Genomic DNA, 17,137 nt, shown 5'->3' with positions numbered 1-17,137 from the left:
CCAGCGATTTCTCATTTTTACAACAAAATTTACAAAACCATTTTTTTTAGGGACCACCTCACATTTGAAGTCAGTTTGAGGGGTCTATATGGCTGAAAATACCCAAAAGTGACACCATTCTAAAAACTGCACCTCTCAAGGTGCTCAAAACCACATTCAAGAAGTGTATTAACCCTTCAGGTGCTTCACAGCAGCAGAAGCAACATGGAAGGAAAAAATGAACATTTCACTTTTAAGGCACAAAAATCATCATTTAGCAACAATTTTTTTATTTTCCCAAGTGTAAAAGGAGAAACTGGACCCCGAAAGTTATTGTACAATTTGTCCTGAGTACGCCGATACCCCATATGTGGGGGGAAACCAGGGCCGGCTCCAGGTTTTCATGGGCCCTGGGCGAGAGAGTCCCGGTGGGCCCCTTTAACACATACCACAATTCATAATGCACGGATATGGCAGAGAAATATAGGTATAGTACAATGCCAAAGATTTCACTTCTTACATTACATGAGTGATATCTATTGTGCATTCTACATTAGCTCAGAAACTGGACAGTATAGTCCTCTATGCAGAATAATGTGCCCCATATATTGCTCCAAACGGAATAATGAGCCCCATACAGTATAATGGCCCCATATAGTGCTCCATACAGTATAATTGGCACCACATAGTCCTCTATACAGAATAATGAGCCCCATATATTGCTCCAAACAGAATAATGAGCTCAATATTATGCTCCATACAGAATAGTGAGCCTCATATAACGTTCCATAAAGTATAATGGGCACCACAGAGTACTCCATACACAATGAGCTGCATATATTGCTCCATACGGAATTGACCCCATATAATGCTCCATACAGTATAGTGAGCCACATATAATTCTCTATACAGTATATGATAGGCCCTATACAGTATACTGAGTCCCATATATTGCTCCATACAGAATGGGCCCCATATGATGCTCCATACAGAATGGGCTTCATATAATGCTCCAAAAATAATTGGCCCCATAAGATGCTCCATGTATAATAAGCCCCATATAATGTTCCATATATAATTGGCCATATAAAATGCTCCATATATAATTAGTCCCATAAGATGCTTCATATATTATTGACCCCATATACTGCTCCATTTTGAATTGGCCCCATAAGATGCTCCATATTAAATTGGCCCCATATAATGCTCCATATATGGGCCCCTTCTGATGGTTGCCATATATTGCTCCAAATATAAAAAAAAAAATAATGAAATACTCACCTCTCTTTGCTTGACTCTGCTCTGCTCTGGACTCCTCAGCGTCTTCCTGCTCTCTGTGCTGCGACTGCTCAGGCAGAGGGTGCGCACTGGTGACGTCATCACGCCCTCTGACCTGAATGTCAGTCAGAGGATGGAAGACGCTGCAGCGCTGGAACTGGGAGAGGTAAGTATCGCAAGTGCTGGTTCCCGAAGCAGGCAGGGGGGTCCACTCGCGGGGGGGGAACCACTGTTTGGGTGCACGACAGGACTCGGAAGGGAAGGAGCGCCATTTGACTTTTTGAATGAAAAATTGGCTCCAATCTTTAGCGGACACCATGTCGCGCTTGGAGAGCCCCTGTGTGCCTAAATATTGCAGCTCCCCCACAAGTGACCCCATTTTGGAAACTAGACCTCCCAAGGAACTAATCTAGATGTGCGATGAGCACTTTGAACCCCCAAGTGCTTCACAGAAGTTTATAACGCAGAGCCGTGAAAATGAAAAATTATTTTTCTTTCCTTAAAAATTATTTTTTAGCCCGCAATTTTTTATTTTCACAAGGGTAACAGGAGAAATTGGACCCCAAAAGTTGTTGTGCAATTTGTCCTGAGTACGCCGATATCCCATATGTGGGGGGGAAACACTGTTTGGGCACACGTCAGGGCTCGGAAGGGAAGTAGTGACGTTTTGGAATGCAGACTTTGATGGAATGGTCTGCGGGCGTCACATTGCGTCCTGATGTGCCTAAACACTAGAAACCCCCCACAAGTGACCCCATAATGGAAACTAGACCCCAAGGAACTTATCTAGAAATGTGGTAAGCACTTGGAACCCCCAAGTGCTTCACAGAAATTTATAACGCAGAGCCATGAAAACAAAAAATAATTTCTTTTCCCACAAAATAAGTTTTTAGCCCCCATTTTATTTTCCCAACGGTAACAGGAGAAATTAGACCCCCAAAGTTGTTGTGCAATTTTTCCTGAGTACGCTTATGCCCCATATGTTTGGGTAAACCACTGTTTGGGCGCATGTCAGGGCTCGGAAGGGAGGGAGCACCATTTGACTTTTTGAACGCAAGATTGGCTGGAATCAATGGTGGGGCCATGTCGCGTCTGGAGACCCCTGATGTGCCTAAACAGTGGAAACCCCTCAATTCTAACTCTAACACTAACCCCAACCCTAATCGCAATTCTAGCCATAACCCTAACCCCCAACCACAACCCAACCCACCCCTAACCCCAATCCCAACCCTAACCATAACCACAAGCCTAACCCTAACCCCAACACACCCCTAACCCTAATCTTAACCCTATTTCCAACCCTAACCCTAAGGCTATGTGCCCACGTTGCGGATTCGTGTGAGGATTTTTCTGCACAGTTTTTGAAAAATCTGCAGGTAAAACGCACTGCCCACTTTACCGTGGATTTCCAGTGTTTTCTGTGCAGATTTCACCTGTGGATTCCTATTGTGGAACAAGTGTAAAATGCTGCGGAATCTGCACAAAAAATTGACATGCTGCGGAAAATACAACGCAGCGTTTCCGAGCTCTATTTTAAGCACCATGGGCACAGCGGATTTGGTTTTCCATAGGTTTACATGGTTGTTGTGAATTCCGTTCTCGGACTCCCTCCTGTGGTCATGAATGGTACTTTGGTTAATTCTGCTCTTGGACTCCCTCTGGTGGCTTTGAGCGGAACTGCTGGTCACTGAGGCTTGGCTGGCTCAGCTGCTCTCGTTTATTGTCATGCTGACTTCCTTATTTAACGCCACTCAGATCGTTACTTCTTGCCAGCTGTCAATGTCTCAGTATTGGTTCAGATCTCTCTTGGACTTCTCTGATGACCTGTCTACTCCAGCAGAAGCTAAGTCCCTGATAGTTCATTTGTTGTTACTGCATTCTGAATATATTTCTTAGTACTGCTACATTCTAGTCCAGCTTGCTATCATGATATTTCCTTGCTAGCTGGAAGCTCTGGGGGTGCAGAGTTGCACCTCCACACCCTGAGTCGGTGTGGGGTCTTTTTGCATATTCTGTGTGGCTTTTGTAGTTTTTTGTGCTGACCGCATAGTCCCCTTTTCTATCCTCTGACTATTTAGTGAAGACTGGCCTCCCTTGCTAAAACCTGTTTCATTCCTGTGTTTGTGACTTTCCTCTTAACTCACAGTCAATATATGTGGGGGCTGCCTTTTCCTTTGGGGAATTTCTCTGAGGCAAGGTAAGGCTTCTATTTCTCTCTTTAAGGGGTAGTTAGCTCTTAGGCTGTGCAGAGGCGTCTAGGGAGAGTTAGGTACGCTCCACGGCTATCTCTAGTGTTTGTGATAGGAGTAGGGTTTGCGGTCAGCAGAGTTCCCACGTCCCCAGAGCTTGTCCCGGTTTCTAGTTTAACCATCAGGTCATTCCGGGTGCTCCTAACCACCAGGTCCATAACAGTACAGCTGGCCAACAAAGTGTTAATGTATCTCAAAAGAGGGATAAGAAGTTCTGAACCCATTTTTTTTTCTTTGCAATGTGTTTTGTTTCTCTTTTCCCCTTAACCTCTGGGTGGTTCAGGACTCAGGTGTAGATATGGACATTCAGGGTCTGTCCTCTTGTGTGGATCAACTCACTGCAAGGGTGCAAAGCATTCAAGATTATGTGGTTCAGAATCCTATGTTAGAACCTAGAATTCCAATTCCTGATTTGTTTTCTGGAGATAGATCTAAGTTTCTGAATTTCAAAAACAATTGTAAACTTTTTCTTGCTTTGAAATCCCGCTCCTCTGGTGACCCAATTCAGCAAGTAAAAATTATTATTTCTTTGTTACGTGGCGACCCTCAAGACTGGGCATTCTCCCTTGCGCCAGGAGATCCTGCATTGCTTAATGTAGATGCGTTTTTTCTGGCACTGGGATTGCTTTATGACGAACCGAATTTAGTGGATCAGGCAGAGAAAATCTTGCTGGCTTTGTGTCAGGGTCAGGATGAAGCGGAGGTATATTGCCAGAAGTTCAGAAAATGGTCTGTGCTTACTCAATGGAATGAGTGTGCCCTGGCAGCTATTTTTAGAAAGGGTCTTTCTGAAGCCCTTAAGGATGTCATGGTGGGGTTTCCTACGCCTGCTGGTCTGAATGAATCAATGTCCTTGGCCATTCAAATTGATCGGCGTTTGCGCGAGCGCAAAGTTGTGCACCATTTGGCGGTATCCTCTGAGCAGAGGCCTGAGCTTATGCAATGTGATAGGACTTTAACCAGAACTGAACGACAAGAACGCAGACGTCAGAATGGGCTGTGTTTTTACTGTTGTGACTCCACTCATGCTATTTCTGATTGTCCTAAGCGCACTAAGCGGTTCGCTAGGTCTGTCACCATTGGTACTGTACAGCCTAAACTTCTTTTGTCTGTTACTCTGATTTGCTCTTTGTCATCCTACTCTGTTATGGCATTTGTGGACTCAGGCGCTGCCCTGAATTTGATGGACTTGGAGTTTGCCAGGCGCTGTGGTTTTTTCTTGGAGCCTTTGCAGTATCCTATTCCACTAAGGGGAATTGATGCTACGCCTTTGGCCAAGAATAAGCCTCAGTACTGGACTAAGTTGACCATGTGACTCCTGCACATCAGGAGGATATTCGCTTTTTGGTGTTGCATAATTTGCATGATGTGGTCGTGTTGGGTTTGCCATGGCTACAGGTTCATAATCCAGTTTTGGATTGGAAATCAATGTCAGTGTCTAGTTGGGGTTGTCAAGGGGTACATGGCGATGTTCCGTTAGTGTCAATTTCTTCTTCCACTCCTTCTGAAGTCCCTGAGTTTCTGTCGGATTACCAGGATGTATTTGATGAGCCCAAATCCAGTGTCCTACCTCCTCATAGGGATTGTGATTGTGCTATAAATTTGATTCCTGGTAGTAAGTTTCCTAAGGGTCGACTTTTTAATTTATCTGTGCCAGAACACGCCGCTATGCGGAGTTATATAAAGGAGTCCTTGGAGAAGGGGCATATTCGCCCGTCTTCATCACCGTTGGGAGCAGGGTTCTTTTTTGTGGCCAAGAAGGATGGTTCTCTGAGACACTGTATAGATTACCGCCTTCTCAAAATCACGGTCAAATTTCAGTACCCTTTGCTTCTGCTGTCTGATTTGTTTGCTCGGATTAAGGGAGCTAGTTGGTTCACCAAGATAGATCTTCGAGGGGCGTATAACCTTGTGCGTATTAAACAGGGCGATGAATGGAAAACAGCATTTAATACGCCCGAGGGCCATTTTGAGTACCTGGTGATGCCATTCGGGCTTTCTAATGCCCCATCTGTATTTCAGTCCTTTATGCATGACATCGTCCGAAAGTATCTGGATAGATTCATGATTGTATATGTGGATGATATTTTGGCCTTTTTGGATAATTGGGAGTCTCATGTGAAGCACGTCAGAATGGTATTGCAGGTCCTTCATGCTAATTCTTTGTTTGTGAAGGGGTCTAAATGTCTCTTCGGAGTTCAGAAGGTTTCCTTTTTGGGCTTCATTTTTTCCCCTTCTACTATCAAGATGGATCCTGTTAAAGTTCAAGCCATTTATGATTGGACTCAACCTACATCTGTGAAGAGTCTTCAGAAATTCCTGGGCTTTGCTAATTTTTACCGTCGCTTCATCGCTAATTTTTCTAGTGTGGTTAAACCTTTGACTGATTTGACAAAGAAAGGTGCTGATGTGGTGAATTGGTCCTCTGCGGCCGTTGAGGCTTTTCAGGAGCTGAAACGTCGTTTTTCTTCGGCCCCTGTGTTGCGTCAGCCAGATGTTTCGCTCCCTTTTCAGGTCGAGGTTGATGCTTCTGAGATTGGAGCAGGGGCTGTTTTGTCTCAAAGGAGTTCTGATGGCTCTGCGATGAAACCTTGTGCCTTCTTTTCTAGAAAATTTTCGCCTGCTGAGCGTAATTATGATGTTGGCAATCGGGAGCTGCTGGCTATGAAGTGGGCATTCGAGGAGTGGCGACATTGGCTTGAGGGAGCCAAGCACCGCGTGGTGGTCTTGACGGATCACAAGAATCTGACTTATCTCGAGTCTGCCAAGCGGTTGAATCCTAGACAGGCTCGATGGTCGCTGTTTTTCTCCCGTTTCGATTTTGTGGTCTCATACCTTCCAGGTTCTAAGAATGTGAAGGCGGATGCCCTTTCTAGGAGTTTTGTGCCTGATTCTCCAGGTGTCCCTGAGCCGGATGGTATTCTCAAAGAGGGGGTAATTCTGTCTGCCATCTCCCCTGATTTGCGGCGGGTGCTGCAGGAGTTTCAGGCTGATAGACCTGACCGTTGTCCAGCGGGGAAACTGTTTGTCCCTGATAGATGGACTAGCAGAGTTATTTCTGAGGTTCATTGCTCGGTGTTGGCTGGTCATCCTGGGATTTTTGGTACCAGAGATTTGGTGGCTAGGTCCTTTTGGTGGCCTTCCTTGTCGCGGGATGTGCGTTCTTTTGTGCAGTCCTGTGGGACCTGTGCTCGGGCTAAGCCCTGCTGTTCTCGTGCCATTGGGTTGCTTTTGCCCTTGCCTGTCCCGAAAAGGCCTTGGACGCATATTTCCATGGATTTTATTTCAGATCTTCCTGTCTCTCAAAGGATGTCTGTCATCTGGGTGGTTTGTGATCGCTTTTCTAAGATGGTCCATTTGGTACCCTTGCCTAAATTACCTTCCTCCTCTGATTTGGTGCCATTATTTTTTCAGCATGTGGTTCGTTTGCATGGCATTCCGGAGAACATTGTGTCTGACAGAGGTTCCCAGTTTGTCTCTAGGTTTTGGCGGTCCTTTTGTGCTAAGATGGGCATTGATTTGTCTTTTTCTTCGGCTTTCCATCCTCAGACAAATGGCCAAACCGAACAAATCAACCAGACTTTAGAAACCTATCTGAGATGCTTTGTTTCTGCTGATCAGGATGATTGGGTGACCTTCTTGCCATTGGCTGAGTTCGCCCTTAATAATCGGGCTAGTTCGGCTACTTTGGTTTCGCCTTTTTTTTGCAATTCTGGTTTCCATCCTCGTTTTTCTTCAGGGCAGGTTGAGCCTTCTGACTGTCCTGGTGTGGATTCTGTGGTGGACAGGTTGCAGCAAATTGGGACTCACGTAGTGGACAATCTGACGTTGTCCCAGGAGAAGGCTCAACGTTTCGCTAACCGCCGTCGTTGTGTTGGTCCCAGACTTCGTGTTGGGGATTTGGTTTGGTTATCTTCTCGTTATGTTCCTATGAAGGTTTCTTCTCCTAAGTTTAAGCCTCGTTTCATTGGTCCTTATAAGATTTCTGAAATTCTCAACCCTGTGTCATTTCGTTTGGTCCTTCCAGCTTCTTTTGCCATCCATAATGTGTTCCATAGGTCGTTGTTGCGGAGGTACGTGGCACCTATGGTTCCCTCCGTTGATCCTCCTGCTCCGGTGTGGGTTGAGGGGGAGTTGGAGTATGTGGTGGAAAAAATTTTGGATTCTCGTATTTCAAGACAGAAGCTTCAGTACCTGGTTAAATGGAAGGGCTATGGTCAGGAGGATAATTCCTGGGTTGTTGCCTCCGATGTCCATGCTGCCGATTTAGTTCGTGCCTTTCATTTGGCTCGTCCTGATCGGCCTGGGGGCCCTGGTGAGGGTTCGGTGACCCCTCCTCAAGGGGGGGTACTGTTGTGAATTCCGTTCTCGGACTCCCTCCTGTGGTCATGCATGGTACTTTGGTTAATTCTGCTCTTGGACTCCCTCTGGTGGCTTTGAGCGGAACTGCTGGTCACTGAGGCTTGGCTGGCTCAGCTGCTCTCGTTTATTGTCATGCTGACTTCCTTATTTAACTCCACTCAGATCGTTACTTCTTGCCAGCTGTCAATGTCTCAGTATTGGTTCAGATCTCTCTTGGACTTCTCTGATGACCTGTCTACTCCAGCAGAAGCTAAGTCCCTGATAGTTCATTTGTTGTTACTGCATTCTGAATATATTTCTTAGTACTGCTACATTCTAGTCCAGCTTGCTATCATGATATTTCCTTGCTAGCTGGAAGCTCTGGGGGTGCAGAGTTGCACCTCCACACCGTGAGTTGGTGTGGGGTCTTTTTGCATATTCTGCGTGGCTTTTGCAGTTTTTTGTGCTGACCGCATAGTCCCCTTTTCTATCCTTTGACTATTTAGTGAAGACTGGCCTCCTTTGCTAAAACCTGTTTAATTCCTGTGTTTGTGACTTTCCTCTTAACTCACAGTCAATATATGTGGGGGCTGCCTTTTCCTTTGGGGAATTTCTCTGAGGCAAGGTAAGGCTTCTATTTCTCTCTTTAAGGGGTAGTTAGCTCTTAGGCTGTGCAGAGGCGTCTAGGGAGAGTTAGGTACGCTCCACGGCTATCTCTAGTGTTTGTGATAGGAGTAGGGTTTGCGGTCAGCAGAGTTCCCACGTCCCCAGAGCTTGTCCCGGTTTCTAGTTTAACCATCAGGTCATTCCGGGTGCTCCTAACCACCAGGTCCATAACACATGGTACTGTAAACGTGATGGAAAACTGCTATGAATCCGTAGTGGCCAATGTTCACATAGCGTAATTCTAACCCTAATTGCAACTCTATCCCCAATTCGAATTGTAACCCTAACCCTAATTGCAACCCTAATCCTAATTCTAACCCTAATTGCAACCCTAACCCTAATTCTAACCCTAATTGCAACCCTAACCCTAATTCTAACCCTAACCCTAACCCTAGTTCTAACCCTAACCCTAGTTCTAACCCTAACCCTAGTTCTAACCCTAACCCTAGTTCTAACCCTAACCCTAGTTCTAACCCTAGTTCTAACCCTAACCCTAGTACTAACCCTAACCCTAGTTCTAACCCTAACCCTAGTTCTAACCCTAGTTCTAACCCTAACCCTAGTTCTAACCCTAACCCTAGTTCTAACCCTAACCCTAGTTCTAACCCTAACCCTAGTTCTAACCCTAACCCTAGTTCTAACCCTAACCCTAGTGGAAAATAAAAGTAAATATATTTGCTTTATTTTATTATGCTCCCTACCTATGGGGGTGATAAAGGGGGGGGTTATTTATTTATTTTTTAATTTGATCACTGTGATAGAACCTATCATAGCGATCAAAATGTACCTGGAATGAATCTGCCGGTCGGCAGATTCGGCGGGCGCACTGTGCATGTGCCCGCCATTTTGGAAGATGGTGGCGCCCATGGAGAAGACGGATGGACACCGGGAGGGACACCGGAGCTCGGTAAGTATGCTGGGGTGGGATCAGACCACGGGGGAGGGGGTGAGATCGGACTGCGGGGGGAGCGGACAGGAGGACAGAGGGGAGCGGAGGACAGCAGAAGACAGGACGGAGGACGGGGGCGATGGATCATCGCGGTCTCCAGCCATGGCTGATGATACTGCAGCATCGGCCATGGCTGGATTGTAATATTTCACCAATTTTCATTGGTGAAATATTACGATTGCTCTGATTGAAAGTGAAACGTCACTTTCAACAGCCAATCAGAGCAATCATAGCCACGGGGGGGCGAAGCCACCCGCCCTGGGCTCAAGTACCAGTGTGTCCCTGCAGGTCGGGTGAAATTATAGTTAACCCTTTCACCCGACCTGCAGGAGCGCGATCATTCTGTGACACAGCATATGCATCACAGGTCGGACTGGCACAGACTTTCATGACGCATATGCTGTGTCACAGGTCGGGAAGGGGTAAGGATGGCTTGTTTCACCTGCATGGAGAGCTCCTTTGACGGCATGTTTACTTCACAGCAAAACCTTCCAAATGCAAGCACCACACCTCAAATCAACTCCAGGCCTTTTATCTGCTTAATTGATAATGACATAACAAAGGGATTGTCCACACCTGTCCATGAAATAGCCTTGGAGTAAATTGTCCAATTACTTTTGGTCCCTTTAAAAACAGGGTGGCACATGTTAAGGAGCTGAAACTCCTAAATCCTTCATCCAATTTTAATGTGGATACCCTCAAATGAAAGCTGAAAGTCTGAACTTCAACTGCATCTGAATTGTTTTGTTTAAAATTCATTGTGGTAATTTCTATAACCAAAATTAGAAAAATGTCTGTCCAAATATATATGGACCTAACTGTACATACATATACACACACAGCAAATTTGTAAAAAAAACTAACAAAAAAAAACACTAAAGTTCAAACCCCCTTTCTGTCTGTCTCTTTATTCATTATCAATCTCTATAGCATTCACTGCTGTTTTTCATTTTTAGACCTGTGCTTTTATAGAGTTTATGACAGACTTCATTTAAGTCAATAGGGTGAAAAAATGCTGCAAAAACACTGAAAAAATTGACAAGCTGCAGATTTGAATCTGCAATGCACAAACATGTGCATGACACTTCAGGATTCTCATTCACTTTGCTGGCATCAGGATTCCCTTCAGGTTTTGTGGCAAAAACGGACGTGTGCACAGAAGCTCAAGTGGTAAATATGTAATTATTCTTTCTTCACCACCCAAAAGTAAACATTTCTGTGAGGCACATGTGGAGTCAATATGCTTACTGCACCCCTAGATTAATTGATGGGTGGTTTGTAAAATGGGGTCACATAAGGTGGGTTTCTGATGTTCTGGCACCTCAGGGGCTCTCCCAATGTGAAATGGCACCCTCTAACCAGCAAAATAAACTTCAATATGGTGCTCCTTCTCTTCTGAGCTTTGCACTGGATTCAAATGTAGTTTTGCACCACTAATTGAGTATCGGCGTACTAAAAAGAAATTGCACAACAAATTGTATGGTCCATTTGCTCCTGTTACCCCTTTATAAAATGAAAAGTTTGTGGCTAAAGCAACATTGTTGTGGGGAAAAAAATATATATATTTTTTCCTTCAACATTGCTTTAATTCCTGTGAAGCACTTGAAGGGATAATAAACTTTTTGAATGTGGTTTTGTGCAATATCAGGGGTGCAGTTTTTAAAATGGTGTCACTTTTGGGGTATTTTCTTTCATATAGGCCCCTCAAAGTCACTTCACATGTGATGTTGACCCAAAATAAAAAAAAAAAGGAATTGGTTTTGTAAATTTTGTTGGAAAAATGAAAAAAATGCTGATTATCTCAGCACAGGAGCATTTTATTTAAACACATCAAATTGAGAAAATTATTGTTATTCCTAGATCTATTGATTAAAATTAACTCATGTTTGTGGCAAACCCCCCTTTAACATAGGTCATAGATATAAGATACGTGGGGGTGCGAAACCTGACACCCAGCACCCCTGCTTATCAGCTGTTCCCAATCCCAGTGTAATGTGGTTAGTTCCAGAGCTGCCCAGTTATATCAGCTGTATACTGTAGTTGCCATGGATGGGTGTCCTCCTTCTTCCACCTCTATACGAATCAATAGGGGGGAATGTGCAGTCACTATTCAGTTGAAAAAGTTGCAAGCAGTACTGCAGACGCCCACAAATGGCTACACTGACCACATAATAGAAAAAAACAAAACATATAACTCTTGGAGAAAAGTCTACCTAAATATAATATAGATCGATCTTAGTTTAAACAAACACATACCTTGCAAAGCTGTTGTGTACTTGACGAATTACTTCAGAGTTGCTTAATGCCAATCCCTTCATCTAAAAAGCAAAAAACAGCTACATATCATTGATGTGTCTACAAGAGCTAAACAAAATTCAACCAAACATGCATTTCAAAAGTTCTCTCTGGGAATAGAAAAAAAGAACTATGTAATTATAAATTACTTTGTAATAACTTTAACCCCTTCACGACCTCCGCCGTACTATTACGGCGGAGGTCGCGTGCCCCGCTTTGATGTGGGCTACGACGCTGAGCCCACCCCACCTCAAAGCCGGGACATGTCAGCTGTTTTGAACAGCTGACATGTGCCCGCAATAGCGGCGGGTGAAATCGTGATTCACCCGCCGCTATTAACTAGTTAAATGCCGCTGTCAAACGCTGACCGCGGCATTTAACCGGCGCTTCCGGCCGCGCGGCCGGAAAGGCGCTCATCGCCGACCCTGTCACATGATCGGGGGTCAGCGATGCGTCAGGATAGTAACCATAGAGATCCTTGAGACCTCTATGATTACTGATGCCGGCCTGCTGTGAGTGCCACCCTGTGGTCGGCGCTCATAGCAAGCCTGCAATTCAGCTACATAGCAGTGATCTGATGATCGCTGCTATGGAGTTGAGCCGATCGAGTTGTGCCAGCTTCTAGCCTCCCATGGAGGCTATTGAAGCATGGCAAAAGTAAAAAAAAAAAAGTTTTAAAAAATATTAAAAAATATATAAAAGTTTAAAACACCCCCCTTTCGCCCCATTCAAAATAAAACAATAAAAAAAAAATCAAACCTACACATATTTGGTATCAGAATCACCCGATCTATCAATAATAAAAAAAAGGATTAACCTGATCGCTAAACGGCGTAGCGTAGAAAAAAAATTAGAAATGCCAGAATTACGTTTTTTTTGGTCGCCGCAATATTGCATTAAAATGTAATAACGGGTGAGCAAAAGAATGTATCTGCACCAAAATGGTATCACTAAAAACGTCAGCTCTCCACGCAAAAGATAAGCCCTCACCCGACCCAAGATCACGAAAAATGGAGACGCTACGGGTATCGGAAAATTGAACAATTATTATTATTTATTTTTTTTAAGCAAAGTTTGGAATTTTTTTTTACCACTTAGATAAAACGTAACCTAGACATGTTTGGTGTCTATGAACTTGTAATGACCTTGAGAATCAAAATGTCAGGTCAGTTTTAGCATTTAGTGAACCTAGCAAAAAAGCCAAACAAAAAAGTGTGGGATTGTACCTTTTTGCAATTTCACCGCACTTGGAATTTTTTTTACCGTTTTCTAGTATACGACATGCTAAAACCAATGATGTTATTGAAAAGTGCAACTTGTCCCGCAAAAAACAAGCCCTCACATGGCCATATTGACACAAAAATAAAAAAGAGGGGAGCGAAAAATGAGAACGAAAAAAATGGAAAAGGGCAAGGTCGTGAAGGGGTTAAGTTAAAGGGGTGGTCCAAAACTAGCACTGATTTAATTGTACATGTTCACTTAATGTAATAATCTAATCTTTTTTTAATATACTTTAACCCCTTCACAACCTTTGACGAACATGTACGTCAAAAGTCAAAAGCTGTTAATCTATGACAGAATTTAAGACGCGCCGACAGGGAACACATCATTCCCCAGACCCATTGGCACGAACGTGACATGATTGCAGGTTGCCAGTGGGATTGCCATGACAGCCATGGGTATGCTCCAGACGTCCCGGCATGTCATGATGATCCTCCTGTGAAAGCCTGCATTTAACCAGAAATCATATATCATCATTTTTAGTGATGAGTGAACGTGCTCTGATAAGGTGTTATCCGAGCATCTTACGTGCGCTCATACATTATGTTCGCGTCCCTGTGGCTGCATGATTTGCGGAAGTTAGACAGCGGGATTGCCGATTAGTGAAACCCCACATTAGTTTTCAAAAATATAAAAAACAAAACCATGCAAACATGCTTTGACAGTGATGTTTTTAGCCGCAGGACCCAAATTTCATAAATTGAAAGCACCACTCTAGTGTTTTTTTTTTATTGCAGCGCTGGAGTGGTTCTACTAATGTAAGTTCCCTGCACAAAGTCTCATACTTACCAGCCACCGTCTTCATTTGTTATCTGCAGTGCTCTCGTTGGTCTCTGCTGGGCGATCTGGAAGTCACATCTCAATGCAAGTCTATGAGAGCCAGAACGAGGCCCTCAGACTTACATTGAGAGCTAGGAAGAGCTGAAGGAGAATCTAAGACTGGGTGCAGGGACTTTACATTAGTAGCACCACTCCAGCAGAAAACTATTTTTTTTATTTTTTTTTTATATAAAGTACACACAAAATTGCTGGAGTGGTGCTTTAAACAACAGAAGACCAGTGGTAATGACCTTGCCTAAAAACACACTGTCAAAGCATTTGTGTAACCAAAATCTGCATTCCATCAACCACATCCAGTTTGCAGCCACATTATTTTGCCTTAGCAGTACTTAAAAATTAAGCTTAACCCCTTCCCGACCTGTGACAAGCGTATGCGTCATGAAAGTCGGTGCCAATCCGACCTGTGACGCATATGCTGTGTCACAGAATGATCGCGTCCCTGCAGATCGGGTGAAAGGGTTAACTCCTATTTCACCCGATCTGCAGGGAGAGGGGGAGTTGTACTTCAGCCCAGGGGGGGTGGCTTTGCCCCCACGTGGCTACGATCGCTCTGATTGATTGGCTGTTGCACTTTCAACAGCCAATCAGAGCAATTTGCAATATTTCACCTATGAAAATGGTGAAATATTGCAATCCAGCCATGGCCGATGCTGCAATAGCATCTGCCATGGCTGGAAATCATGTTCTGCCCCCCCCCCCCCACCGATCTCCTCCCCAGTCGTCCGTTTTGTGGCCCGGTCCTCTCCGTCCTCCTGTCTGCTCCCCCGTCCTCCTGCCCGCTCCTTCCTTGCTCCGATCCACCTCCCCTGTGCTCCGATCTACCCCCCGAGCTCCCCCCCTTACCCCCACATACTTACCGAGCCTCCCGGTGTCGGTCCGTCTCCTCCCTGGGCGCCGCCATCTTCCAAAATGGCGGGCGCATGCACAGTACGCCCGCCGAATCTGCCTGCCGGCAGATTCGTTCCATGTACATTTTGATCACTGTGAAAACCTATCACAGTGATCAAAATTAAAAAAAAATGTGAATGACCCCCCCCTTTATCACCCTTATAGCTAGGGACAACAATAAAATAAAGAAAATATTTTATTTTATTTTTTTCCCCCCTAGGTTCAGAACCAGGGTCAGGGTTAGGGTTAGGGTTTTCTGGTCCTCTGTGGATTTTTCCACAGCGCATTTGATAAATTCGCAGTGTAAAACCGCTGCGGACTTATCGCAGATTCAACGTGGTTTTTCTGTGGATTTCACTGCGGTTTTACAACTGCGGTTTTCTATTGGAGCAGTTGTAAAACCGCTGCGGAATCCGCAGAAAGAAGTGACATGCTGCGGAATGTAAACCGCTGCGTATCCGCGCAGTTTTTTCCGCAGCATGGGCACAGCGTTTTTTGTTTCCCATAGGTTTACATTGAACTATAATCTCAAGGGAAACTGCTGTGGACCCGCAGCTGCGGAAACGCTGCGGATCCGCAGCGTTTTCCGCAGCGTGTGCAACATAGCCTTAGAATTAGGCTATGTGCACACGGTGTGGATTTGGCTGCGGATCCGCAGCGGATTGGCTGCTGCGGATTCGTAGCAGTTTTCCAACAGGTTTACAGTTCCATGTAAATCTTTGGAAAACCAAATCCGCTGTGCCCATGGTGCGGAAAATACAGTGCAGAAACGCTGTGTTGTATTTTACGCAGCATATCAATTCTTTGTGCGGATTCCGCAGCGTTTTACACCTGTTCCTCAATAGGAATCCGCAGGTGAAATCCACACAAAAACCACTGGAAATCTGTGGTAAATCCGCAGGTAAAACGCAGTGCCTTTTACCTGCGGATTTTTCAAAAATGGTGCGGAAAAATCTCACACGAATCCACAACGTGGGCACATAGCCTTAGGGTTAGGGATGGAATTAGGGCTAGGGTTGGAAATAGGTTTAAGATTAGGCTTGTGGTTAGGGTTATGGTTAGGGGTGTGTTGGGGTTAGGGTTGTGGTTAGGGTTGAAATTAGGGTTGGGATTAGGGTTAGGGGTGTGTTGGGTTAGGGTTGTGGTTAGGGGTGTGTTGGGGTTAGGGTTATGGCTAGAGTTGGGATTAGGGTTAGGGGTGTGTTGGGGTTAGTGTTGGAGTTAGAATTGAGAGGTTTCCACTGTTTAGGCACATCAGGGGTCTCCAAACGCAACATGGCGCCACCATTGATTCCAGCCAATCTTGCGTTCCAAAAGTCAAATGGTGCACCCTCCCTTCCGAGCCCCAACGTGCAACCAAACAGTGGTTTACCCCCACATATGGAGTACCAGCATACTCGGGACAAACTGGGCAACAACTATTGGGGTCCAATTTCATCTGTTACCCTTGTGAAAATAAAAAATTGCTTGCTAAAACATCATTTTTGAGGACATAAAAATGATTTTTTATTTTCACGGCTCTGCATTGTAAACTTCTGTGAAGCACTTGGGGGTTCAAAGTGCACACCATATATCTAGATAAGTTCCTTTGGGGGTCTAGTTTCCAAAATAGGGTCAATTGTGGGGGGTTTCTACTGTTTAGACACATCAGGGTCTCTGCAAATGCAACGTGACGCCCGCAGACCATTCCATCAAAGTCTGCATTTCAAAACGTCACTACTTCCCTTCCGAGCCCCGGCATGTGCCCAAATAGTGGTTTACCCCCACATATGGAATACCAGCATACTCGAGACAAACTGGGCAACAACTATTGGGGTCCAATTTCTCCTTTTAGCCTTGTGAAAATAAATAATTGCTTGCTAAAACATCATTTTTGAGGAAAGAAAAATGATTTTTTATTTTCACGGCTCTGCGTTATAAACTTCTGTGAAGCATTTGGGGGTTCAAAGTGCTCACCACACATCTAGATAAGTTCCTTTGGGGGTCTAGTTTCCAAAATGGGGTTACTTGTGGGGAGTGTCTACTGTTTAGGCACATCAGGGGCTCTGCAAACGCAACGTGACGCCCGCAGAGCATTCCATCAAAGTCTGCATTTCAAAACATCACTACTTCCATTCCGAACCCCGACGTGTGCCCAAACAGTGGTTTACCCCCACATATGGGGTATCAGCGTACTCAGGAGAAACTGTACAATAACTTTTGCGGTCAAATTTCTCCTGTTACCCTTGGGAAAATAAAAAATTCAGGGCTAAAAAATCATTTTTGAGAAAAGAAAAATTATTTTTTATTTTCATGGCTCTGCGTTATAAACTTCTGTGAAGCACTTTGGGGTTCAAAGTGCTCACCACACATCTAGATTAGTTCCTTTGGA

The 17,137-nt window shown here is 44.7% G+C and overlaps 1 protein-coding gene across 3 annotated transcripts in view; it reads right to left on the bottom strand.

Moving 5' to 3' along the window:
- UCHL5 (ubiquitin C-terminal hydrolase L5) overlaps positions 1–17,137 on the bottom strand; it is a 329,337-nt gene that overhangs the window by 233,062 nt on the left and 79,138 nt on the right. For all 3 annotated transcript variants that reach the window (XM_077278008.1, XM_077278006.1, XM_077278009.1), the window contains one exon: positions 11,719–11,780. In XM_077278008.1, coding sequence (XP_077134123.1) covers positions 11,719–11,780 — 62 coding nt within the window. The remainder of the gene's footprint in view (positions 1–11,718; positions 11,781–17,137) is intronic.

Source organism: Ranitomeya variabilis, chromosome 8, assembly GCF_051348905.1.
Source record: "Ranitomeya variabilis isolate aRanVar5 chromosome 8, aRanVar5.hap1, whole genome shotgun sequence".
In the NCBI taxonomy this organism is placed as follows: domain Eukaryota; kingdom Metazoa; phylum Chordata; class Amphibia; order Anura; family Dendrobatidae; genus Ranitomeya; species Ranitomeya variabilis.
This window is presented reverse-complemented; position numbering and strand designations above follow the sequence as displayed.